The 26327-nt window shown below is 45.8% G+C and overlaps 11 protein-coding genes across 11 annotated transcripts; 5 read left to right on the top strand and 6 right to left on the bottom strand.

Moving 5' to 3' along the window:
* Nucleotides 1-77: 77 nt before the first annotated feature.
* Nucleotides 78-3372, top strand: I302_100451 (uncharacterized protein; the record flags this gene model as incomplete). Its single annotated transcript, XM_065869082.1, has 12 exons — nt 78-258; nt 338-357; nt 416-593; nt 675-1491; nt 1550-1688; nt 1746-1926; nt 1983-2169; nt 2227-2532; nt 2600-2777; nt 2838-2960; nt 3021-3102; nt 3170-3372. The coding sequence occupies 12 exons, from the start codon at nt 78-80 to the stop codon at nt 3370-3372; spliced, it is 2595 nt and encodes an 864-aa protein (XP_065725154.1).
* Nucleotides 3373-6326: 2954 nt separating this feature from the next.
* I302_100450 (uncharacterized protein) lies at nt 6327-6970 on the top strand (the record flags this gene model as incomplete). The annotated part of the gene is made up of 3 exons (XM_019190468.1): nt 6327-6410; nt 6495-6553; nt 6637-6970. The coding sequence occupies 3 exons, from the start codon at nt 6327-6329 to the stop codon at nt 6968-6970; spliced, it is 477 nt and encodes a 158-aa protein (XP_019047216.1).
* A 620-nt stretch (nt 6971-7590) lies between these two features.
* I302_100449 (uncharacterized protein) lies at nt 7591-8308 on the bottom strand (the record flags this gene model as incomplete). Its single annotated transcript, XM_019190467.1, has 2 exons — nt 7591-8070; nt 8177-8308. 2 exons carry the CDS (start codon nt 8306-8308, stop codon nt 7591-7593), a joined length of 612 nt encoding a protein of 203 aa, XP_019047215.1.
* A 391-nt stretch (nt 8309-8699) lies between these two features.
* Nucleotides 8700-9029, bottom strand: I302_100448 (uncharacterized protein; the record flags this gene model as incomplete). The annotated part of the gene is made up of 1 exon (XM_065869081.1): nt 8700-9029. One exon carries the CDS (start codon nt 9027-9029, stop codon nt 8700-8702), a length of 330 nt encoding a protein of 109 aa, XP_065725153.1.
* Nucleotides 9030-9131: 102 nt separating this feature from the next.
* I302_100447 (uncharacterized protein) lies at nt 9132-9671 on the bottom strand (the record flags this gene model as incomplete). The annotated part of the gene is made up of 1 exon (XM_019190466.1): nt 9132-9671. The coding sequence occupies one exon, from the start codon at nt 9669-9671 to the stop codon at nt 9132-9134; it is 540 nt and encodes a 179-aa protein (XP_019047214.1).
* Nucleotides 9672-9752: 81 nt separating this feature from the next.
* I302_100446 (uncharacterized protein) lies at nt 9753-10046 on the bottom strand (the record flags this gene model as incomplete). The annotated part of the gene is made up of 2 exons (XM_065869080.1): nt 9753-9905; nt 9972-10046. The coding sequence occupies 2 exons, from the start codon at nt 10044-10046 to the stop codon at nt 9753-9755; spliced, it is 228 nt and encodes a 75-aa protein (XP_065725152.1).
* A 510-nt stretch (nt 10047-10556) lies between these two features.
* On the bottom strand, nt 10557-13111 carry I302_100445 (uncharacterized protein; the record flags this gene model as incomplete). The annotated part of the gene is made up of 10 exons (XM_019190465.1): nt 10557-10745; nt 10820-11017; nt 11089-11680; nt 11735-11915; nt 11969-12121; nt 12189-12353; nt 12428-12488; nt 12582-12786; nt 12893-12933; nt 12998-13111. The coding sequence occupies 10 exons, from the start codon at nt 13109-13111 to the stop codon at nt 10557-10559; spliced, it is 1899 nt and encodes a 632-aa protein (XP_019047213.1).
* A 1708-nt stretch (nt 13112-14819) lies between these two features.
* On the top strand, nt 14820-17605 carry I302_100444 (uncharacterized protein; the record flags this gene model as incomplete). The annotated part of the gene is made up of 12 exons (XM_019190464.1): nt 14820-15482; nt 15623-15735; nt 15796-15906; nt 15984-16111; nt 16207-16401; nt 16497-16552; nt 16610-16710; nt 16787-16840; nt 16899-17050; nt 17120-17156; nt 17225-17324; nt 17411-17605. 12 exons carry the CDS (start codon nt 14820-14822, stop codon nt 17603-17605), a joined length of 1905 nt encoding a protein of 634 aa, XP_019047212.1.
* Nucleotides 17606-19385: 1780 nt separating this feature from the next.
* Nucleotides 19386-21192, top strand: I302_100443 (uncharacterized protein; the record flags this gene model as incomplete). Its single annotated transcript, XM_019190463.1, has 4 exons — nt 19386-20237; nt 20302-20841; nt 20911-21030; nt 21091-21192. 4 exons carry the CDS (start codon nt 19386-19388, stop codon nt 21190-21192), a joined length of 1614 nt encoding a protein of 537 aa, XP_019047211.1.
* An 806-nt stretch (nt 21193-21998) lies between these two features.
* I302_100442 (uncharacterized protein) lies at nt 21999-22466 on the bottom strand (the record flags this gene model as incomplete). The annotated part of the gene is made up of 2 exons (XM_019190462.1): nt 21999-22172; nt 22350-22466. The coding sequence occupies 2 exons, from the start codon at nt 22464-22466 to the stop codon at nt 21999-22001; spliced, it is 291 nt and encodes a 96-aa protein (XP_019047210.1).
* Nucleotides 22467-23337: 871 nt separating this feature from the next.
* Nucleotides 23338-26230, top strand: I302_100441 (uncharacterized protein; the record flags this gene model as incomplete). The annotated part of the gene is made up of 15 exons (XM_065869079.1): nt 23338-23427; nt 23503-23532; nt 23602-23649; nt 23785-23816; nt 23900-24116; nt 24180-24302; nt 24365-24466; nt 24530-24664; nt 24722-24850; nt 24912-25065; nt 25118-25173; nt 25224-25277; nt 25335-25489; nt 25556-26095; nt 26152-26230. 15 exons carry the CDS (start codon nt 23338-23340, stop codon nt 26228-26230), a joined length of 1944 nt encoding a protein of 647 aa, XP_065725151.1.
* Between the last annotated feature and the right edge of the window lie 97 nt (nt 26231-26327).

Below are 26327 nucleotides of genomic sequence, written 5' to 3'. Positions count from 1 at the left end.
TCACTTCCTTGTAAATAGCAGCATAAGCATAAGATAGCGGTAATCGGGACTGACAACTGGAACAGAAGCTACGCAAGATGAACGGCCAGGAGCTCATCGCCTGGGCTGTATTTATCGCCTACTTCTTGCTCATCTTCCTTTCATTCGGTCTCGTCTTCCGGTCAATTCTCTCCGGCATTCATGTCTCCAAGCTATTTGAGGGCAGAGCGTTCTTCTTCCTGCGGACAGCTGTAGGAGCTTTGCTATGTACTTGGTACTGTGAGTGCGACTTGACCCCCACCTCAGCTAGCTCTTCGTGTCAATTCCATCAAGCTGATGAACCCTGAACGTATCGCAGATATGATCAAATTCCTCCATGTGAGTCATCTCTACCCTCTTATCTGGCAGCCTGCTGATAAGTGATCGTTCTCTCCAGTGGTCTTACCGGTATCATTCCAAGCTTAATCAAACCAATAGTATCGGTAACTGGCTAGTCCATACTCCTCTGTTTGAACAGGCTTGGACGGTAGTATGTACGGGCAGAGCCAATTGGTGGTGGTCAAGTTGGATATGCACTTGGACGATAGTGTTCACAGCGATAGTATGGACTGAGAGTGAGTCTCACTCTTCCTGAGAGCTCTCTTTGTACCTGTTCTAAGCCGAATCTTCGCATGTATGCTCACTATGAATTTTAGGTGGTAGAAGGGGCATCAAATACCCCTATGCCTACATGTTACTAGGTCAACTAGTAGCCATGTCAGTAGCCACCTCGCTCTTCCTATCAGCCGTATTCCTTAACCCTAGAATACGATCTACCCCCCGATCAGTCCCAGTATACATCGCCTTCCCATTACTCATGGCTTTCATACCGACCTACCTCCTACCCCGACACGTCAACACCGATAAATTCATGAGCTCCCTCCTATGGTTACATGGAGCGTTGCTCCTACCCCTCACATCCTCTTCAACCAGCAGTATCGCCGAGAACGCTACCGCAAGAATCCCATTCTCAATGCTATACCAGATGCTATTTGCTACCGCTATCTCGATTCATTATCCAGCTACCAAACGGCTCCTCGGCGTCTTGAATCCTGATCAGTCGGTATTCGATAAACTATACAAAACAATCTTCTCTCATCCCGCGCAAGGGTCGATATCCCTAGACGTAATTTGGGTAGGAATTATTGTGTTCTCGTGGTTCCTTCTCTCCGGGTCTATGGTCTCTCGTGCCATCAAGATATCGATAGCTACTATTGTCGCCGGAGTGGGTGTTGCAAGATGGACAGGTGTAAATTGGGGTTTGATCGCTAGTGTGATACCTATCTTGATTCTTTTAGGATTTGGAACATTAGGCTTGCATTTGCAAAGGCTAAGATCGAAGAACAGAACTAAAAGAAGGGAATTATTGGACAAGATGGGTATGCCCGAACGCGCTGTTATTCCAGGTACGGCGAACAAACCCCCGACAGTCAGCGGTGATAAGTTGGTAGTGGGTTTCTGGCATCCTTACTGGTAGATTTCTTGCATCCCTCTTTCTATATGAATAGCTGCTAATTTGACACTGGGATAGCAATGCTGGTGGAGGCGGCGAACGTGTACTTTGGTCCGCTATCCGCCATCTACAGAAAACCGAGAAAGACGTATTGGTACTGGTCTATTCTGGCGATTACCCGACTGCCAGTAAGGATGACATACTGGGGAAAGCCAAGGTGAGCTGAAGACTTTCGATTGTGTGGAGAGTTTATAGCTCATTCCGATGACGGCAGAACCGATTCTCGATCGAGATTGACCCTTCACGAATCCATTTCGTTCCTCTACCTTCGAGATACCTTATATCGGATAAATACTGGAAGAGATTCACCCTTCTAGCTCAATCTTTGGGTAGTGTCTATCTGGCTTACGAGGGGTTATGCGGTAAAGATGGATTGTGGGGAGACGTGTTTATTGGTAAGCTATATGTTGCACCATCACGAAGCGAGCGGCTTATCAGGTATTGTGAGCAGACTCAATGGGACACGGCTTTACCTTCCCTACTGTCCGCCTGATTACTGGACCTCAGACCATCATTGGGGCGTACATACATTACCCTACAGTCAGTACAGACATGGTGAAGCGAGTGCGGGAGAGGTCAGCGGGAGTAGAGGACGGGGGAGCTTCGAAGAGCTGGTTGAAGACACGAATCAAATTGATGTGAGCTCGTTCTTCTTACCAACCCTTACATTGTTGAGCTGAAGATTTTCGTTTCAGATATTACCACATATTCACCAACCTATATTCCGTATCCCTTCTCTTCCCTCAACACATAATGACCAACTCCTCCTGGACACAAGCACACATCCAATCCCTTCTGACCAAAGCTCGAAGCTCCTTCCTTGCCAGTATACTGCTGAAGGATGATACTACGATACGGAAGAGGGAGGAAAGAGGAGAAGCCAAGCAAGAAGATCGGGCGAGATGCGAAGTTGTATATCCACCCTGCGATACCAAGGAGTTTATAAAGCTTGGTAATCTGGATAAGAGGAAGAGGGAGATCGTGTCTCTTGCTCAATTCAGGTGAGTTTCGTTTTCACTTAGTCTCAAGGATGTTGAAGCTGATCCTAAGTTGGACGTTCCTGGAAAGACCCGAAAAGGAGCATGCTAAGCAACTACATGCCTTGGCTACTTTGTTCGAGAAGTACCCCCAATATCGCAAAGGCCCGCAAAGCGTCAAATTGGTAATGATGGGTGGAGCTCGTGACGCGAATGACGAAGAACGACTCGATGGGTTGAGGAAGTTAGCAAACAAACTCGGTATCAGCGTATGTATCTCGCTCTCGTGACCTCTGACTCGCTCGACTGACTTGTGCATGTTGTCGTAGGACAACGTCGAGTTCGTGGTCAATGCTCCATATTCAGAGGTAGTCAAGCGTTTAGGGGAGGCATCCCTAGGATTAAACTCGATGATGGACGAGCATTTTGGTATCAACGTGGTAGAATTTATGGTCAGCCGATTTAAACCACTCAAAGGCTACCAGTCCAACTAACGTTACTGTGTACGATAGGCTGCAGGGTTGATACCTGTTGTGCACGCCTCGGCCGGACCAGTGATGGACATAGTGGTACCGTTCAACAATCAAAGAACAGGTATGTCACCCTCCACCATCTCGTTCCATGACCTCGTATTGACTTCACCCTCGTTGTGATAATAAAGGGTTCCACGCGACGGATGCCGAGTCATTTGCCGAAGCTATCCATCAAGCATTCACTTTATCCCCTGAGGAAAGTCTGAAGATGCGTAAAGCCGCTAGAGAAGCTTCGGTGAGAAAGTTCAGTGAGAGTCAGTTCGAGAGGGGTTGGCAGGAGGGTTGGATGAGGTTGAAAGGGCTGGTGAAGAGGCATAGGGATGAGGAGTAGATAGATCTACTTTGATAGACTATGCAATTCTTAGAAGCTGTGTTCGAGGCTGGGCCTTATTCTCACAAACGAGCTTCCCTAACTCTAGTGAATGAGCTAATTTGTGGGAATCTCTCCTCGTGAGTTACTGGAATAGCTGTGAAAAGAGGCCTCTTTAATTAGCTTGCTTCCAATGGCAAACATATTCGGTATCAGTGACATGCACTTCGCTATATATAACCTACCCTGCCTTGACGCTGTATGGAGGTATGGCCTCGAAAAGTATAGCATCGCTCTAACAAACGAGGCTGTGAATCATCATCGAGGTGTGTATAGGCTTTGACCGATGAGCAGTCTACGTCGACCAAGAGATCCGATCTATTTTCGTGTTTTGTACTGCCTTGCTTTCGTCAGTCATATGTATGATGACGATGCAGCAGCAGGAAAGTCCAGACCTAAATTGCGTAATTCTCATCTTACAGATAAGGGAAACGGTACGAAAAAGTTTAATCCCATAAGCTTCCCGGTTGTCTCACTTTGAAAGGATACGTCAGAGGCGTCTTTCCGAGAAATCCTTTCTCAAGAATCCTTGAGATGAGGTGGGGGAGGATGGTGATAGGGAGCAAGCCACACTTTACTGCTTGATATACATTCGCATACTCCACTGCAGATCATTCACATGTCGGTTGCCCCCTACCTCACTGTACGGCGGGTAGAGATACGGGATAAGGCTGGCTTTGTACCATGTACAGTACGGTGGTAGTAGAGTATGGTACGCACCAAAATGAAAACGTACACGCGTATAACTGTATCTGGTTCGGCAAGACGGGAAGCAAAAATGTGTATATAACGATAGAAGGACGTATGAAATCCCGCACCGACACTCCCACTTCCCGTCTTTTCTTGTTTAACTGCTGTACGAGTAGTTGGAGCAGACGTACTTTCTTTCAGCTTACCTCATTGCTTTTGGTATAGCCATAGCCCTAGGAATGTGGGAATACTTTGCGGTGTAGCCTTGACTCGTGCGAACACCCAGTAGAGTAACCTAATCTCAGGAAATCTAGCACGTCTCGTTTCTATTCTAGTGACATGCAGTACTTCGTCATGTCCTCAAAATAGCTGTTGACTTGTCTTGTGATCCATCCATACCATCTGTTAAACCAATCTCAACTATCGTTCATCCGTGTAGATATCTTCTCCGTCCATCTCCTATCATCCATTGAGTCTCATATGACCTTAATGAAGATATCGACGAGACGAGGATCTATCATAATAACTTAATCGTATAATCGTACATAGTACCTAGTAATCAAGACAACGGCTCTCAACGATATCCCCAAATCGCTATATCAGACTCAGGCGATACCAAATAGCAATAGCAATAGCAAAAGAAATTCCATAGTCAAAACGAGACAGGAATTTCATCTATCTAATCTTAATTAATACCTTATCTCACTTGAATACCAATATCCAAAAGTTACCACACCGGTTCAGGCAATAAACAAGCAGGAAATACCCAGCACAACATCGACACCTCGCCTCTCTTCCCCTCCAGCTCCTATCATCAGACCGTCAATAATAGCATCGACGACAGCTCAGCCCTGCCCCGGAATACAGCTTCATTCAAAGGCGAACCTCGGCGAAGAATCTACAAGAACACTCTTAGTTTAGGGTGCTGGACCTGCCGGAAGTCCTGTCGTCCGTTACCGTGTACCTACGCTTGTTTCTCCATTCAGAACAGAAATCCAGATCACCCATTTTACTGGAAGAAGAAACAACTGTACTGTAATCCGGCAAGTTTAGCGCACAGTCGAAAATAGGGTTTCCGACTCTGTACCAGAAAACCAGAAAACAAAGTGTGGCGTTCTAGACTCTCTTTCTTCTTTTCCTTCCTTTCAAGCCATTCGGTCCATCCGTAGGAACAGAGGAGAGATCAATTGAGAACATTACATCACGAATAGGCTGGACCCGATCCTTGGCATCGAAAGTCTATTGATAAGGATTTGCCGTAAGACATACGGGAGATCGTCAGAACCGAAATACCGTAGGCCTTTTGAATTTGTCTCGAGGTGAGTGAATCAGGTTCTTCCTTCTCGCAACTCTACGCTAGTCTACTTTTGGAATCCTTATCTGCCATTTATCCTGTTTACGGTCTTCTTTTCCTCTCTTTATACTTTACTTCAAAGAGCGAAACAAATTTGATTGTACTGTACTGTATATTTCGCAACTTTTTAGTACTCGGAGATATACGCTGGTCGTTGTCCGCAGAGTAACAAAGTAGAGTAGTTATACGTTTAACCTTGATTGGAATCCACTTGTCCTTCTCACACCCATCATCAACATAACAGCCCTCATTTACTCCGACATCCAAGACATTCCCATTCCCATCCCAATACTCTGGTTTGCCTTACGGATCAGATCCGACTTGACCTTACTTTACTTTCGTCATCGGTCGAACTGTATTGATCTGATGATACCTCAACAGTAGGCTGGACCTATACATAAAACACGACATTACGATTCACTTGACCTTTTTTCCCACCATCCATCTATCTCTTATCTCGATTCTCACATCTCAAGTAGGTAGGATAAAGGATAAAGGAAAGTTGCTATAACTCAGTAGTTTTTACAAAGATCGCCCTTACCTCGACTTCGCCCCTTTTTGGTCCTTTTGATCCGACAAACAGTACCCCTGAAAGGGACACGGACACAAACGCAACGACCAGGACCAGGACCAACTTGATTGTTCTCCTTGAAAGAGTGCGAATCACAAATCACATACAAGGACGTGTCAATCACCTCATATATTGTCTACATCGTGTTATTCCTGGACAACCGAGTTGATCCTTGTCGACTTTCCATATATATACATCACAATTCTACTTTTACTATCGACTGGATTCGATAAATCCCTTTCCCAAAAACCACATCACACCGATTAACCACATAACCAAAGCAGGACTTAAAAACCAACGATGTCAGACGTAGTCAAAGCTGGTTCAGAGATGATGCCTTCACTCAAGGTGGCTGGGGCATTGACTGTTCGAGCGCTTGATACTGTGAGTAGTTGATACTGCTTTCTACTCTCTACTCTCTGTTTCTCGGCTAAGAAGTCATGCTGAGCTGACTGGTTGTCTGTGCAGTTGCCATTACCTCTACTTGTAGTTGTCTTCCTAGCTTGTCTGGCATTACTACAGTGGCCGTGAGTATTACCTCTGTCCTCACCTCACCACCGCCATCGTCAACAATTATCATATACTACATATTAATGCCTCACACACGCAGAATCGCCCCCAGCCCATCCCTCTTACCAACCTTCACACCCCCAACCCTAGAGAAAGACCGCCTATCCCCCCTTCCCTTAATTGAAAACGTGAATAAACCTCTCTTCGCTTTCACACCCTTACCGCCCCTCACAGCGCATCTCCAAATATACGCTCAATCCCCCAGCCCATCCTCAAACCCCATGAAACAACAAGTCCAGCTCCAATCCCTACCGAGCAGTCGGAACGTCAGGAGAGGGAGCAAAGGATGTCAACTGCGTGAATGGAGGTTGAACCTGGGGGTGGTAGAGGAAGATGAGGGTGAATCGAATGTTAACTCCATACAGGTCGTTTAGCTATCGCGTGGATCGGACTTTTTTTTTCAGCTTGGTATGTTTGGACGATTCTTCTGATAGTACGTTATGGACTTTTTCTAGTATTGCTATTTTGATGATTCCCATTTGGAATGGACCTTTCGATTAGTCGAGTAGTGATTTTGCTCTGTGTTATAATTATTGTTTTATAGGTGGTTTGGCTTGGCTCTACTGTATATACATCACGGGTTACCCCTCTGTAGCATTTTGGTAAGTGAAGTAAATTTGGACAATGGATTATCCCAGATAGTAATGCATATGCATAACGTAGTACTCCACATCCTTCCAACCTGGTACCCTTTCTGCCTTCTAGTGGTGCCCTTTTTGTTCCCTATTAAACCCACCGTATATTATCGATCCGAGAATTGCACAGCAGTAACAGGTAGGGAGTGAATGATATCTAGTGATTCGATTGACAGCGCTAATGTGTGCGAGCGTACCCAGTCCACTTCTTTTAAACATCTTATCCTATTCCAGCTAGCGGGAGTGGTACGAAGTCGATCTCGGATATAACCTCAGCGTTACGTCGTACAATGGCGAACCCGCTGGCCTGCCCGGCATGTGAGGTCGTACCGTTGTAGAGGTCCTTGATAGTCGGTACTTCATCTTCGGAAAACAGCTCTCTCCAACTCCTTCAACCTCACTTCCAACCTCTCAACTACCATTTCCCCATCGTCCTTTGTCTCCTTGACACTCCCACCGCCCATCATTTCCAACGTATTCTCCAGATCCTCCATATCGCGCCTATCATTCCTATCCAGCTCGAACCCATCATCTCCACCATCACCATGTTCTTCCTTCTCATGTTGGATCCTTTCTCTATCCTCGGGTAGAACTTCGTCCCTCTTCAACCGTCCCAGCTCTTTTACGATCTCTCGCAACGATTCTTCTAGATCTTTGGATGAGTGGGATGTCGCTGACGAAGTGGATGATGAGGATAGGTGGATGGCCAGAAGAGCAGCTGCTTTACCCCTTAGAGCACCCACACGACGAGAGAGGGGAACGGATTGGGCGAAGCCTTCGTCGAACCCTACTTGGAGAGTTGAGAGTTTACCGTCTGTTATGCCTTCTCTGTATCCTGCCTGTTATACCATGACTCATTAGTACTCGGTCTTCATCTTCGTTGTCAATCCTGAGGGGAGGTTTCAGGATAGATCGCAAGGAGAAACCAAGTGACCAAACACTCACATCGGAAAACTTGTTTGACAGACGATTGAACTCCTGGTTGACCAGCGGATCATCGATTCCGCCCTGAGTAGGGGGTTCGAGCCAGTCGTCTTCGTCTTCCATATCGGCGGTGATTACAGGTGGGTAAGCCATCTTATGTTAATTGTTGATGAAGTTGAATGTATGTTGTGTTGTACTCTGAATAGAATGCATGTGATGACAAATTCAACTTGAACAGTTCAACCAGCTGCTTCAGCCTAGTCAGAAAATCTCTGAGCTCGGTCATTGGCACGTGATACACTTGTTTCATCGGGGATTGACCACACTAGACCATATGCCAGTGGCAATGACAAGGTACATGATGTGTAAGACCTATTTGACGATGCCGTCGTAGTATATCGGAATGGAAGTAGCTAAATCCACAGTGCACAAAGTAGCTTCTTCCCTCCTCTGAGAAGGGACTACCATGTATAACAAAGGCGACAAACATCCTTATACAGATAACGTTCCTTCTGCCTCCTCATCCTGACCTCTATCCAAACGGTCAAACAAGATATGGGATCCATCTCTGAACTTCTTCAACCCGAAAAATGCCATACCAATCCTCCTTCCACAAGTACTCCTCCATCTCCAGGAATGCGACCTTGAGTTTGAGGATCAACGCTACGTACACGAAAGCTGTTTCTGGAGTGTAATTCAACCTTCTATCGGACAGTAGATGCATACCCATGGCTATATCCAGATCGTAAGGATGGTTCCATGCTCCATGGATCTCACTCGTTCGAGGTGCATATCCACCCAGATTGACAATGACGATTGACGTGAGTCTCGGCTTCAACCGAGATGAAAGGATGAATCTAGCGAGGGTTTTCATATTCTGGTTGGTCTGATGATATCTTGTATTTTCCATTGACGCTTTTCAAGGAGGTAGGATAATAATCAGTTTCTTCAATCTGGCAAAGTAGGGTCGAATCAGTTAGAGCTTCGCCATTGATAGATTGTTGACTGGGATGGGTCCACACCTAAGTATGAGCTCTTCGACTTTACCGTACAAACTGAGTGGTACACCAGCACAGTCGAACCCGCTGAGACCAATCGTGAAATCGTCGATGATCAATCGTTTAGGCTGTACATTCCTGAGGTGAAAGCAATCTTTGCTCTTCCCGAAGCATGCTTGAAGTCGCGATTGGTGATATGGGATCGAACTCGGTCGAAAGATCAGTAAGAGTTGCGTGACATTTGGGTATTCCTTATTTGTAGATTTGCACAGACTATCTTTATGAAGGTGTATAGTCAAGAACTTGACTTGTTCTATCAACTGAATCTTCACCTCAGGTTCAGGATCTGATTCTAATTCATCCTCAGGATGCCTCTTTCTACGTCTCACCTTCTTCGGATTTCTTCCGTCAAGTCTCAAATCCGGCTTTATAACTAGATTCCGAGGTAATATCGTTTTCCCCAGTATAGCGAGTTTCGAACAAGTACACATACACAGAAGAAGAGCAGGTTGGTCCATGTAATCGAGGTGTCCAAAGATCTGTTCCCATATCTCGGTTGGAAATGTGTCTTGCCCGTGTTGAAGTGGGTGTTGGGGATGTTACGGAATGGTCGTTCCAGGCAGAGAGGCCATGAGTGCTGTGGGTTGTGGCAATGAGTGTGAAGATGAGACGGGGAATGATGAACCTCTGATTGAAGAGAACGATGTTTGTGAGGTCAGAGATTTTAGTAAGGTCAAAGGGATCAATCGAGGCTATTTTGGAGCGAGGCGAATCTCTCGTCAGCTCACTCACGTCTCGGTGGTGGAAACATAACTCACACTAGGAGGTACATAACAGTAGGCCTGCTTATCAGGCGAGATATCCTCCAGATTGAGATACAGGAACCATGGCATGATGTTGAACGAATCGTTACCAAAGTAGGCGACTCAATTACCGGAGATGATACTGGCGGTTGCTGACGAGGAATGAGGTGTCGATTTATTTCAGTTTCAGTTGGTTAGTTGGCTTGATCGCGATCGTGCGGTCGAGGAAGCCAGTCGACGCTTGTAAGTATGTACAATGAGGATACAGCATAAGGATATGTGAGAGTGAGAAGGACGGAGAGAGAAGAGAAAAGACAAGAAAGTCAAAGGTGCTTGACCACGGTGTATCCTCAGTTGTGTACGTGTATAAATATATTTCATTGATCTTACCAATAAACGCACGAGCCACAGTCACCACCCGTACAAGTCTAATCACCTTGTCATGTCGTCATTTCATCCAGACCACGATAATATCGCTCGTTGCTATGATGATATGATGATTATGCATGACATCCGAGTGACAGACAAACTCCCATACCCTACATCCATATACGATACAGCGAATCAAGAAGAAACAGATAAATGCTATGAAATTCAGACCTACGATCTACCCGTTATCCTCCTCACCAACCCCTTCCTCTCTTTCTTCGCTTGCAACTTCTTCTTGATCTCCTCTTCTACATCCTTCGAGCCAAGCTCATCTTTACCATACCAAATCACCGTGAATCCTCCTATCAAAGCGGTGATCGTACATGCTATAATCGATAAGATAGCTTTGGGTGTCCATCCCTGCATACATAATTCAAGATATATCAGCGTCAATTTACTTTACTTACTTCACACAGCAGTGGTAATGCACTCACAATGACCATAGGGAAGGGTCCCCAGGGTTGACCCGTGAAATCTGTGGTCGAGTTCAAACCCACTACATTGCCTGAGGTGGGCAATCCCCAGTATTTACATTGATCGATCAGTGGTTCAGGGACAGAGCTGTTCTCTTGAAGTTTCTCGGGTGCTTCGATGAATACTACTGCGAGACCGGAGGAGAGATGCCAATCGATCTGATACAAAATCGACGTATCAGCTCAACTGCTCAGATAATCCCTTGAACTAGGAAGAGAGTATCACTCACGTGACAATGGAAGAACCAAGCCCCAGGATTATCCGCTCTCCATCTCAAAACGACCTTTCCATTTGAGGGAATAGTGACAGTATCTCTTCTGATCGGGTTTTCTTGACCTTCAACCAATGGCGGATTATCCTCAGGATCATCTGAAGTTACATCCTGAGATTTTTGGACGATCTGGAATTCGTGTCCGTGGAAGTGGAAGGGGTGAGGTCCAGCATCCCAATTGTACACCGTTAGCTGTATATTGGCCATATGCGGATAACTAATCGCATTGGTCATTTTACCATAGACATCGTTATTGAACGAGTCATTGCCCATCGTCAAAGCAGTGAAGATGGAAGGAGTCTTGGGTTCCTGGAAGGTCACATTGTTGAAGTTTCCTCGATTGGTCCCATCATCGTAGGTATCGAAATTCGCATGAAGGACAAACTCGATATCCGCAGGCGCCATTTCACGCTTCAACAAGGGTACTAAAACGGTATCATCCAGATCTACTGTTTCGTCGTAAACTGCTTCTGGTGCGGGTGGGGCATCGGGATTGTAGGTGATTTGAATTGTGTTGTTGAGTACCAGTTCGTCAGGGATGTAATCGTACCTATTTGAAGGGGTGTCAATAGAACGAACCATAGTAAGATTTGAGATTACTCACATTTCCTCACTCTGCATAACAGCCATCGCATAATTGACATCTGCCGTCTCTTTCGCCTGCACGATGACCGAGTATCGTTGCGCAACGGATATGGTCAGAACGTCGATAGGATATGGCTCGACTTCTACCCCATCAACTTCTATTATTTGCAGATCGTGTTGGTCGATAGCAATGAGGAACACTAGGTGACAAGTCAGTTTCATTGAACATGGAGAAAGGAGATCATGAACCCACTGGATAAAGCAGACATGTTGATGACCCTCATCTTGTACTTCTTCCCAGCTTCAAAAGGTATACTCAAATTATCATTCGTGCCTTCTCCCGACGATACAGCTTCTGGTGAGGGATAGTATTGACCATCCTTCATGAGGTAGATTAATGCGGAATCTAATTGAAACCATAACTCAGCAATGGATTTGTACGCTCCGTGAAGAGGAAGAGGTTGTGGACTCACCTGGTACAGGTTCAGCACCAGTGGGATTATGCCATGTCAAGAACTCATTGGTGAGCAGATCAAGGTGTTGACGATGATACCAATCCGACACGATCAATGTGAACTCTTCATCCCATTCTAGGTCATCCGATCGACCAGTACCGTTCTTAGGTTCAATAATCAGAGCTGTAGGTTAGGCATCAGCTAATATGCTTTACCAGAAAGAAGTGAAGAAGGTGAATGCGAGAAGTGGAACGTACGAGATCGGAGTCCATCGACATATTGACCTAGATAATGTCCATGGAACCAATATGTTCCTGTCTGTGTCAACAATCCCGGTGTCAGCATTCTCGCTAGTATCCCTATGACTTTGCACATAGCAAGCAAGTAGACGAGCGCGAGAAGGTCACTCACCTGGATACTAGTATCGATCTCATAATCCAACGTATGTCCCATCGGTATCGAGCACTGTGTAATGCCCACCGCGCCATCATACCAATTCGAATTATTGAACATCATCCCATGACTGTGCAGAGCTGTTCCTACGTCCGGATCACCTAGTCCGTTATGAGCGTGGATACGAATGATATCGCCTTGAGTGGCTGTTATGGGTGGTGGCCTGTTGAACGCATTTCCAATTAGCTATGTTATCCTTGGCATGGGGTAGTGCAAGATCTGGATATGTTGTATGGATGGCGGTCTTGACGGAACCAAGAGAAACTCACGGCCAGGTCCCGTTAACACCTATTACCCTCCTTTCCAAAAGCTAAGAACTCCATCAGTCAGTTGACGCTTGTTGTATTCCAGTCAAGAAGAGCATTTCGACTCACCCCATCGGGATTGGCAGTAGCATAACTGATATTCCACCACTGCTCCACTATAGCCGCATGGGCAGTCTCCATGACTAGTGGCAAAGCAGCCATAAAGGTTGCTATTTTTACCATGATGCTCCGAGCCGAAGTATTCCACGATTGACAAGTCGGTATGAGTTGAATAACGAGGCGATGTATTACGAGGAAGGAGGAAGAAGGGAGGAGCCGACGATCGCCGATAGTTTTCAACTGGCTTTTGGATGCTACAAGACTTTTCTTGATTGTCTTTGACAGGCCGTGATAGTACGCTAAAAGGTGTCTGATGGGCTATGTATGAGATTTGATGGTCTTATCTGATAAAAGTGACATGGACGAAGATTGCGAAAAGATGAAAATGGCCAAGATCGGAATGTCGAGAGTATGGAGGAGTGGTGAAAAAGCACTCTTCCTTCGGCCGAGTCCGATCTTACCTCTACATGCGTCACTTCCATGCCAAGAGGTTTTATGCATCTTTCAAGCTCAGAACTCTGGTCTGATATCCTGTCATGCTGTCTACAACAGTAGGCAAGCGCTGTAGACGGAACGTGCGATTCATTGTGATACTCTCTCAGCATGTTCTCAAGGATTATACAGTGTGCAGCAGCCAAACATAGGGGCAGTCTTCCAAGTGTGGGGTTCAAGGGACTGGCGTGTTGGTTTTGGTCCACTTGATACGCAGAGTTGCGCAGAATGTCTGCTTCATTTGCCTTCTAACGAACGATGTTGATTTGATACTGAGAATCTTCCCCACTTTTATGAGCTCGTCTGGGTTGACCATGACGTGATTATCAAACTTGCATCCTTTATCAAACCTTCATCGCCTCTTTTCCAATGCCTTCTCTGTGACTTCCGGACGATGTATAGACCAGAGGAAGGCGTCTAGCAGATTTGGATAGAGACACCTCATGGGTCTGAATGATGTGCGGAAGATGGTTTAGATGGTTTCTATTGCCATCAGCATCGCCTCGACTAGGTTATACTGTATATGCCTTCAACTTCGTGATGGTCGGCTAAGACATCTGGATCTGAGCTCCTTGCTTCTGTTGATGGTGCGTATCAGAGCGGGCGGTATGCACAAAGTCATCGCATAATCTGACTGATGGGCGGATGTGATGCATTGGCAAGTGCAAGCGAGGCGTCAACTAGAGATCAGGGCGTCTAGTTAGTTGACTTCTCTGTGATGAGTTGAAAGGGCTGCCTTTGTACTCTTTCTGCACTACATGCAATTGTTTCGCATATATCCGATCATCACCATACTGGTTCAAAGCCAAGGCGCTAAATCAGCTACCAGGAGACTGATAAATTCGACTCGTACAGTGTGGGGTGAGTCGTCGCGGCGCCGAGCTCCGGTACCTGGGCCGAGTAAGAGCAACTTTTCTCCACATCCAACATTTCCAACGATGGCGAGATCTAATTATACACATTCACACAATCACATCCACAACTACAACTGTGTTAGGCCTGAGTTGATTTGATAGGATCATCTACAGATTGACTGCGATTCATACTCTTATTCATCAACCAGCGAGTACAGCAAAAATGAAAGAAACATTCCTATCATAGGTCCTTCGATGACATATTCCCATCAACAACGTTTCTAGAATACCAGTAGTCGAAATCACAGATTATCATCATACTTTACAGTATCTGTATCCTCAGTGTTAGATCTTTGTGGTCTTCTCGTCTTCTCCAGGTCTTCCCTTTAGGCCTTCTTTTCTTCTTTACTGTATATAGTAGTATTTGGTCTTTCACCCAGAACCAGAACGAAAAAAGTATAATCTATCATATAAAATCATCAACGATGGCTCCCTCTCGAGGATCTTCATTCAACAATCATTCTTCATCCCCTTCCCAACCCTTGTCACTATCGACAACGCTCTCAAGGATGAGTTCTCCACCGACTCGCGAGGAACAGCGATACGACGCTGCGGACCCTATCATTCCTATCGCACATATCAAATCCAACTTGTCGGCTCAGCATCAGCATCAGGCCAGCGAGATAGGAGCGGAACCACAGCCGAAGCGAGGTCGGGTCGATGAGATTGTTCAGGAGGGGGATGAAGAGAAGAGAAATCTCACCAATAGGTCATCATCCCTCTCTACCGACAAGACACTATCATCCCCGTCACACACGAACCTCGCTGCTGGATGTACTTATGGACCGATCATCAATACCGAGTATCTGGAAGAGACAAAGATCAAATTAGAACCTGAATTGTTATCGCTCATTGAGCACAACGGTGAGGAACATAGGATATTATGGGTCGATTTCCCCCCATTATCACCTCAGAATCCATTCTATTTCTCCCAAACTAGGAAATACGGTATCACGATCGTTGCGACGCTGTTTACTTTGATGACTTCCATGAATGTCGGGGCGTTCAGTATAGGCATGGAGAGTTTGACGGAGGATCTGGGATGTACGAGGGAACAGGCTGCGATAGGGTTGGGTATCTACAATTTTGTGCGTCTGATTGTTTCACGTATATCCTCCTTGAGCTGGTGTTACCTCCAGTCCGATAGTTGAGAACACAGCATCAACGAACGGGATAGTGGAGTTGACAAGTATTGAGGGTATCATGCTGATACGGTCAAACTACGTAGGGCTTCGCCGCTATGCCTTTGATCCTTGCACCACTATCAGAAGAGTTCGGTAGAAGGTGGACATACGTGATTGCTGTTATACTCTATCTCATCTTCCACATCATGATCGCCGTGTAAGTTCTATCCTGAAACAATCTCGATGCTATGCTGATCATCTCGTTGGGACTCAATAGAGCGAAAAATTTACCTACCATGCTCTTGGCTCGGGTGTTACAGGGATGTTCAGGAAGTGTAGCTGCTACCTTGGTTGGAGGGACCATTGCAGATATCTATATCCCAGCGGAGTAAGTCACTTCCTTCTCAACGTTACTAAGATTGGGAAAGAAACGTTCCATATCACTGATACTTTCGATCTGCACAGCCGTGGTTTACCCTCAGCTATCTTTGCGTTCAGCGCCATCGCAGGTAGTGGATTGGGACCATTCATCTTCTGTTGGGTTGAGTCGAATCCGAAATTACAGTGGAGGTGGATATGGTGGATACAAGCTAGTGAGTGTCCCTCCTCTTACATCTGGCAATGTGTCTTTTGCAAGTAGTACGCTGTCGCGATATCGACACTGACATTTTCTGTCTTCGTATTATAGTGATGATCGCCGCGCTCATCATCCCCATCTTCCTGGTCATGAGAGAAACGCGAGAGAGTATAATCCTACGTCGAAGAGCTAAGAAACTTCGTAAAGAACGGGGACTGAATGATGGAGGGAGATATACCGCTAGGAGTGAAGTTGGAAAGGTCAATTTCACGGAAGCTATGAAGACTAGTTCGTTGAGGGCTATAAGTGAGTGTGCCTTTACTTCCCTCAGCCCAGGCCAGGCGAATCAGAGAGTATGGCTATACAGTACAGTATGCTGATTGTATTCGATGGTCTCGCAGCATTCTTGCTTGTCGAACCGATCTTGCTGTTCTTTTCTATCTGGATGGGCATCGGTGTGAGTATGATTGCTGTTCTGGCTTCTTGTCCTACATGCTGATTAGGGGGGCAATAGTGGGGTGTGTTGTACACTATGGTAACAGGATTATCCTATAATTTCAAGGCTGTCTATGGCTTCACAACCAACCAAGTTGGTCTCGCCTACATCTCTATAACGTGAGTACACCCTTGAGTACACCCGACATCGGTATCCATGGCGATGAGTTGAACTTGGATACGCTCGTACTCGCAGTATCGGAGCGTTGTTTGGTTTCGGGTACAATTTCCTCCAAGATGCAATGTATAGGTGAGCTGAGCACTGATCCTCCTGGTCCAGGGTGGTATCGCTGACGCTGCGAACACAGACGTAAAGTAGAAGAAAAAGGTATAGAAGCTAGATTGTATGCTCCTATGGTGGCTGGTTTGACATTTGCGGTTGGATGTTTCATCTTCAGCTTCACATCGATATCTTCGATAAGCTATATCGTACCATGTTTCGGGATCGTCGTGATCATTGGTGGGTCTATCTATCTCCGGCCATCATATAGAGGATATAGCTGATCTAGCGGGACTAATCGTCGTTCAGCCGCTGTTTTCACGATTTATATCAGTGCTTTTGTGTAGTGAGTACACTTCATCCTTCAGCTAATGGACGGTACGCTGATATTGGCGGGTTTGACGTTTCAACTAGTATATCAGAATGTTATGGATCGTACGCTTCTTCAGCAATTGCTGCCCAAAGTTTCTTGAGAAATAGTTTTGGAGGTGCATTCACCTTCTTCACTCTACAGGTGAGCAATGTGCTTCCTCCTTGTTCCACTCCTCGACCTCGTTCCGAGGTATCGGTGCATGGATACTGATAATCGAGATTTAATAGATGTACGATGCCCTCACCCCCAAATGGACGACCTTCACCTGGGGATGTGTCGCCCTATTATTATCTGCCGTCCCATTCGTTGCATTTTACTTCGGACCCAAGATCAGAGCACGATCAAAGTATTCCAAGATATTGATGAAAGAGGAACAAGAGAGGATAATGAGGGAGAAGGAGATTTTGGATGGATTGGGATAAGGATAGATATTACGTCTTGTGTGAGGAGGGTCCGATCAATTGCGTTATAATCGTTGGAAAATGTCTATAACACTTCGGTGTCAAATCAGTATTATCACTTGTCATGTCGTACCATACCATATCATATCAAATCGCATCTTGTTGAGATTATGCATTTATCATATATCATGCGAGCGGATGGATGTCATATCAATGTCGTGTTGGAACTACTCGGTCTTGAGCTGGACTGAGATAAGGAAGTCGCGATGCAATACTTCGTATCGTTGATAAGCCTAGACTATCGTTACGGAAGAGCAGACTCGATCGCTTCCATTTCGATAACAGCAATGTTCTGTGTAAATCGAAGCTAGTGAAGATCAAGCTTCATCAAGGTATGTCAGTGGCTTCTTTGAACACTACAGGAACGATCAATCGCGAGTAGCGCTGCTGTACTCGTGTTCATGTTGGATCGTATCCACGAGAGTTGAGGTTGATGAAAAGATAGATGATATCATGCCCAGTCCAGATGACCATAGCCATAGCCACATCACATCAAGTGCGAACTTTTATCCTACCCGTTTGTCTGACGATATAAAAGGCTTGTTCTCATTCCTAGCTTCCTGATATTAGGATAAAACATTGACGCGTAAAAGCTCAGTGAACATGACGAAACTGTCATTTTCTACTTTGTGTCTATCGTACAGTGCTTGTAAAGTGCAATGCGCACGGTCCAATCCAAGGGGTAAGGAGGCGATACGTCACATCGGAAGAGTGGACAACAACGTAAGTAAAGGTTGAAAGATGTAATGTTGACCCTAACATCGAAAAGGATCGAGCGCGATTGTTTTTTGTAATGCACTAAGACTAACGGGATTTCGGCGATTCACTTGAAATCAAGTTGAATCACTTGATTCAAATCACGTGATACGTCTCTGACCCTGAGGGTATTAGGGAGTGTTGTAATGCCTCATTAGGATGGGAAAGAAAGGGGTTTCGTAATGGATTGAATAGGATTTGAGAGGAGTGAATCAACCCCCGTTGTAATGTGTTGAGTGAGACCCAATTTTGATTTCCTCTTTCTTCCTTGCTCAAATTCGATTCAACCAACCTCTCAAAGCATAACGAATACGAACAAGCAGTCAGTGTAGGTATATTCCCTTCCCCCCCCCTCTTCATCAACGTCGGTATCTGGTAGGAATCGTTTGGTATATGTGTGTAATATAATCAACTGGTTTGGGACATTACAACAAGGAAGAAACAAGGAAATTACGCGTCATTCAACGTCAAGCCTCCCCTATAATCACTTCACCTCTATATCATCTCATACGTCTCTTCGACACTCTGTTCAAGGGGAAGATCATATAGTAAGGAGATATCATGGCTAGTGGGATACCTGTGAGTACATCTCCATCTCTTCATTGTTGAGTATGTTTGGGGAGGGAGGGGACAATTGCCGCGTGGTATTTTGAGAACATGGCGAGAAGTCAAATAGTGATCTCACTCACTCCGAGACGCGATGTTTGACATTTCGAGACATTACACAGAGTAATGGCGAGTAATAGTCTGAATACCATCTATCGTTCTATCTCTCTTTCTTCTAATCAGTCATTGGATGAATGAAAAGATGCGTTTGCTGATATTCACTTTTTACCCCTACTATCCTTTGGTGATATCATTCAACCTCTCTGATTTTACCCGATCACAATATCATTCAACTTGTCATTTCCTTCCTTCCCTCCTTCCGGCTCATATCATATTCCCTTCACCTCGATCATCATAACTTCTCTCCATCACAACGATCATGCCCCCTCAACGCGACCTACAGACCCGACGAGCTGCTCGTCGAGTTGACGAAAACGCCCCTCCTGCTGCTGGTACCATAGCTCCTCGATCACGACCTACCACCAGTAACAGCGGTACCCTCGCTGCCAAAGCTACCACCGCTACCACCTCCATCCCCGTACTCAAGCGAGGTGCCTCAGCTTCTTCCACGACGACCCTCAAAGGTACCACCCGAGCTGGAGCCGGAGAAAATGGGAAAGTCGACTTGGCAGCTAAGAGAAGAGCAGCGTTAGGTGAAGTCACCAATGGAGATGGAAAGAAGAATCAATCGGTGAAAGAAGAACGAAGACCATTAGCAACTACCCAAACTTCCTCTCAAAGTATCCCGTCCAGACGAACCACCCGAACCACATCTTCCACTTCTACCGCTGCTACCGTGAAAGAAGAGAAAGTCACCGTAACAGGCAAAAGGAAAGCTGCTGTACCTTCCTCCCGAATTCCTTCTAGATCACGCTCAGCCACCTCTGCTTCCACTTCCACCACTGCCACTGCTCCCGAGACCAAACCTCTCAAGGAAAGGAAACCCAACGTGGATGATGGTCCTTCACGTAAACGAAGGAAGACCTCCACTCCACCTCCCTTTGCCGAACAAGAGGAAGAAGAGGCCCTTCGATTGGATGATGGTCAGTATGACGAAGATGGGAAAGAGATCCTCTTATCAAGTGGAAGTAAAGCTGCTGTTGGATTACGAAGCCCAAAGAGGAAGGCTAAGGATGCAGGTTGGACTGATCTGGATGCTGAAGATGAAGGTAATCCAAGTATGGTTAGCGAGTATGTCGTTGATGCTTTCAACTATATGTTGTCGATCGAGGTGCGTCTTGACTTTTCTGACTGCTGTTGTCACTGCCGTTGCTGATGTTCTGATTCATCTGTAGGACCAAACCATGGCTGATGCCGATTACATGGACAAGCAAGCCGAACTTCAATGGAAGATGCGAGCCATCCTCATGGACTGGATCATCGAAGTCCACGCCAAATTCAGATTACTACCTGAAACCCTCTTCATCGCTACCAACCTTGTCGATCGATTCCTCTCCAAGCGAGTCATCTCACTAGTCAAATTCCAACTGGTAGGCTTGACAGCCTTGTTCATCGCTGCGAAATACGAAGAAGTCATTTGCCCATCCATCGAACATTTCTTACATATGACTGATGGGGGATACGACACCGATGAGATCCTCAAGGCCGAGCGATACATGTTATCTACCTTGTCATTTGACTTGTCTTACCCCAACCCCTTACATTTCCTTCGTAGGATCTCGAAAGCGGATGGATACGATATACAGACTAGGACGGTAGCGAAGTTCCTGGTGGAGATTAGCTGTGTCGAACATGAGTTGATACCGTACAAGCCTAGTCAGTTGGCTGCGGCTGCTATGTGGTTGGCTAGGAAATGTTTAGATAGAGGTGAATGGGTGAGTACAATATATCTCCTTCCGGATCCGATCGAGGGACCATGGGCTGATGATTGTGTTCCGTGATAGACTCCAAACCTCGTGCATTACTCCAACTACTCACAGGAAGAGATCGTCGAGTGCGCTCAAGCGATGTACAGATATGTTCTGGATCCAGACTTCAACGACACTTCATCATTCTACAAGAAGGTGAGTTTCAAGTCTAGCTACATCGCCAGACTCATAGCTAATATCTTTACTTCTGATCAGTACGCATCTAAGAAACACATGAAGGCTTCGGTCTACTTCCGAGAATGGGCTATCGCTTATTCCGCCGCGAACGACGGGAAGGAATTATCATCCGAGATATAGTGGAACAACTCTTACTGTTGATCAGTAAATCAAAATGAAACCACGCGACCCTCTATACTCTTGGACACATCCACCCCTCCCTGGTCCTTCCAACTCAACACCTCTTGATGCGTAAAGTAAAAATTGTTGTTACCCCTCAACCAACATTCAAGCATTTAATCAAAAGTTGCACCGCATCGCATCGATCCTCGGTCCTCCTCTTCTCTTCTCACTCCTGTTGACAATATACCTCATTCTATCATTTTCTCTCGCATATATCCAACCAATTCCAATACATACCAATACCAATAGTTCCGAAAGACAGAAGACAAGATTAATGGTTCTTTTTCTTTATTACAGGTAATTTGTACATATTTCATTCCAGTTGATTAGTGCTTTTTCTTTTTCCTCCAAGTAGAGTAGTATATGTTAGTATATGTTGATTTAGAAGTACATCAGGTTACGATACGATGGATGATAACATTGGGATGATGAGCATGTATGTTTTTGGTATCATGTCTTACTCCTCTTGTTAGCAAGACCACGATTCATTGGATCTGCGCTCTGGGCTTGCTATGACATGTCTAATGCGTCTGATTTGAGTGCTTTCTTCCACGTCGAAAATGATGATATAGTCTGTAGTTCTGGAAAGAGCCATGTTCAGCTTTCACAGCAAATAAAGTCGAACGGACAGATAACGGTATGGTAGGAAGTTCAGACCAATCTGAAATGACCGCGTTTAAGCAGAACCGTTATAAATCTATACATATCACCTCCCCACATTCACATCACTCTGTGATTCCCTTCTCTCGTTCTACTATACGCTGCTATACCTTCTTACCTCCCTTTGCAGCCTTCTTCCTTGCCTCGCTTAAGCTGACTCGCGCGAAGAACAGACCTATGGCTGATATGCCCGATAACAGCAGGAAGAGGGGGAGTTTGATGGCCCATTCTCGGGGTGGGAAGAGGGATTGGATTGGTGAGGAGGGGGAGATGAATGGCTGTTTTGGGCGAAATGGGGCAATCAGTGATACGTCTGTATGATGGATGAGGTGGATGATATTGATATGGTGAGATGAGGGATGTGCAGGATGGGACAGGACGCCATGAATGGATGAGGGAAGAATATGATAATGCCAAGGGGGGCAAATGTGGAACTTTTGTAGTGTAGCACTCACAAGTAATAATGCCCAGGTGGTGTAGTAGATGAATACAAAGGCAGCTACGAAGAGCATCGCTGCGCCGAGCAGTTTATCGGACGTTGCCTGGTCAGGTCGGAACAAGGGTCCGGACATCGCATCGCATCGAATTATAAGAAAGGCATGGTGTGATTGGAATCATCGAGGTCCAAGTCGAATCGATGAGATCGTTCAGATTGGTTTTCGAGGGGATGAGAAGGTAGCGGTAGCAGGACAAAAAGGAGCACGGATCAGAGAGTCATTCATTAGTGTTAGAAGCAATTCGTATCGGTCTGAACATGTAGTGGGATTGGTGCTTACCATGGTTGATTGGTCTTTCCGGTCTGATCTGGTCTTGAATATTTTGGAGGGTCTACTTCTGTATGTGAGTATCAGCTGTCTTATAGATAATCACTGTCAATGTCGTTCCAACCCATGACACGCTCGCTTTCAACCTTTTAACAACATTCCATCCATCCAGTCTCACGCGTGAAAGACGTGGAGGTGGATAGTGTAACACTCATTACATAATCAACGATCTAACCGGTAATCCTCATGACCGGTAATTACCACGATAGGCAATAAGTCGAGTGATATGTCCATGTGGACAGGTTACGTTTGAGTTGTTTTCAGTTGGTCCATTCACTCTGATACACTCAACCCGGTTACTCTTGAAGAGTACAACTCAATTGAATAGGAATGCCTTTATTGATGCACTTCCACCACCTTATATCCTCGCAAGCAACAACTAGGCTGACGAATCACACTCGATCTCATTCATACTCGTATACTCTGCTCAACTTTTCAGCTCAAGCTCATAGATCTGTCTTCAGCTTATATACGAATCAATCTATTCCAATTCATCTCTTTCTCTTTCCTAGTCTCACATCTCTCTCTGCTCTCTCTGATCAGTACGGGTCTTTGATTGATTCTCTTTTTTCTCTTTCTGCTATCCCATTCTTATTGTAGTAGCAGTCACTCTACCAGTATGGCATCAAACGTAAAGGTCATCATCGTAGGAGGTGGTCTGTCAGGTCTGTCCGCCGCTCATACAGTCTTGGAGAGAGGTGGCAATGTGGTAAGTACAGCTGGACCCTCTTCTCCTTCTTACAATCTACTCAAGAGCAGCTAAAATTGACACGCTTTTCGGTAGATCCTCCTTGACAAGAACAGCTTTATGGGTGTAAGTTCAGCTCATCCACTCTCCTCCACTGAATGATCGATTCATAAGCTAATCGCTTTGATCCTATAGGGTAACTCGACTAAAGCTACGAGTGGTATCAATGGTGCTGGTACTCAGGTAAGCTATTCATGTGAGACTAATTCAGACATGGGAGTATAGCTTACACCGTTCATTATAGGCTCAACAAGTATGTTCACTCGAGCATCGTAATAAAACGAGATCGTTAGTAACTGACAATAATAACAACGATAGACCCTTGGTATACCTGATACAGCAGCTAAGTTGTAAGTATGCCATGTACTTCATCTCCGATCCCCCCGTCAATACAATTTTTCAGTCCAGATGGCTAATCTCACGCCTCACTTAGCTTCGCCGACACCAAAAAATCAGCAAGGGATCTCGCCCGAGACGACCTCATCAAAGTCTTAACCTACAAATCCGGAGACGCCGTCAACTGGTTAGTCGAGAAATTCAACCTGGACTTGTCAAAGGTATCCCGACTTGGTGGTCATTCGGAGAAGAGAACACATCGAGGTGGTCAACAGTTCCCTGGTATGACCATCACCTATGCGCTCATGGAGAAAGTGAGTTGCGTGTCTATGAAGATGGCTGATCCAACTGAGACTGACATACTCTGATTGTGGTAGCTTGAAGATCTGGCTGAGAGCGCACCTGATAGAGTGAAAGTGCTCAAGAAGGCTAAAGTCACTAAATTACTGAATGAGGGTGATAAGATTGTTGGTGTAGAATACGAGAAGGATGGACAGAAGGTAGGTGTACTCTGCTTGTCTTCCACATCTCAGTCTGGCTAATGTCTTTTGCCGTCCGCCAGTTCACCGAGCAAGGTCCCGTCATTCTTGCTACTGGTGGATACGCTGCCGACTTCACTGGCGACTCTTTGCTGAAGAAGCACAGACCAGAATACTACGATCTGGTGAGTTAGCTCATTCATTTGCATGGTTGCAATATTTAAGCTAATTTTACGGTGCGAGTTCAGCCCACTACCAACGGTGATCACTGTACCGGTGATGGACACAAAATGGCGATGGCAATCGGAGCCAAGGGCATTGATCTTGAAAAAGTTCAAGTACACCCTACCGGTCTCGTCGATCCCAAAGAGCCTAACGCTAAGGTAGGTGCCTGAGTGTTGGGAGACATCTATCGGAAGCTAACGATGTATATCATATAGGTCAAGTTCCTCGCTGCTGAAGCTCTTCGAGGTGTCGGTGGTCTCCTTATCGATAACACCGGTAGTCGATTTGTCGATGAGCTTCAACACCGAGACTTCGTCACTGGCAAGATGTGGGAGAACAACAAGGTAAGCAAGCTCACGCAACGGAGTTCTTTTTTGGAATATTAGCTTATATTTGGATTTCCAGTTCCCTATCCGACTCATCCTCAATGGTCAATCTAGTAAAGAGATCGAGTGGCACTGCAAGCATTACGTTGGTCGAGGTCTCATGAAGAAGTTCAACAGTGGCGAAGAGTTGGCGAAGGAGATGGGCATCAAACCTGAGGCATTGAAGAAGACATGTGAGCTGCTCAGTACGTTGCGGTAGTGTGTACCTGACATATACCCCTGTAGTCGATGAGCATAACAAATACGCCAAGAACCCTGGTACCGATCCATTCGGCAAGAAGGTGTGTTGAATCTCTTTCCACAAACATCATTTTGCTGACAATGTAAACAGTTCTTCAGTGGTGGTGACTTCAGAATGGATGATCTCTATCATGTGGCACTGATGGTGAGCTACCAACATTCATAACGTGCGATAATACTTTTAGCTTACACGGCATTACAGACACCCGTACTCCACTACACAATGGGTGGTCTCGAGATCGGTACCGACTCTGCTGTCCACGACTCCAACTCGAAGCCTATCCCTGGTCTCTACGCTTGTGGTGAATTGGCTGGTGGTGTACATGGTGCAAACAGACTGGGAGGTAGTTCTCTGCTGTGAGTTGACGGTGGCATTTCTCTTCCACGAAGTCAACTCGTGCTAATATTTTCTGGTTCCATTAGCGGTTGTGTCGTCTTCGGTCGAGTAGCAGGAGATGCCGCATCGTCATACCTCCTTTCCTCTTTGGCGAACGAACGAGCTGCCAACCGATTATCCAACGTCGCCGGACACTTGCTCGAAACTAAGATCCGAGTTGACCCAAACTCCAAGAACGTCAATCTCGAATTCTCCTGGGCCGATAACAACTCCGGTTCGCAATCGTATTCCTCGGGTGGCGGTGCAGGTGGACAACAAACCGAGGTTCACGGTACTCGACAAGGAGCTCAGGATGCGTCCGTCCCAGCAAACTCGCAACCAGCTAAAGAAGGGGACAAAACCCTAGCACAAATCGAACAGGAGAAATTACCTGAACCCAAGGAAAAGCAAAAGTCTGGTGGAAAGACCAAAGGAGAATATACCGTCGAGGAAGTGGGAAAACACAACAAAGAGGATGATTGTTGGGTCATCATTGATGGTGAAGTTTTGGATGTGACTAACTTTTTGGCGGATCATCCTGGAGGTGCGAAGGCGATCTTGCTTTACGCTGGGAGGGATGCTACTGAGTGAGTTGTATTGAACTTGGCAGATCAACGTCAACTTGCTAATTGACCTCGGATAGGGAATTCGCAATGATCCATCCTCCAAATGCTATCAGCAAGTACGCTCCTGATACCGTTATTGGAAAAGTCAAGGCTTAGGTGATGGATGCTCTTTGCCTCAAACCATCGTATAAAAGTGGGAGCGAAGAAATCCGATTGTATCTCTTTCTATTCAGTTTTGTATCGAAATATCAGG

Source organism: Kwoniella bestiolae, chromosome 1 (genome assembly GCF_000512585.2).
Source record: "Kwoniella bestiolae CBS 10118 chromosome 1, complete sequence".
NCBI lineage: Eukaryota > Fungi > Basidiomycota > Tremellomycetes > Tremellales > Cryptococcaceae > Kwoniella > Kwoniella bestiolae.
Note: the sequence above shows the minus strand (reverse complement) of the source record. Positions and strands in the feature narration are given on the sequence as shown.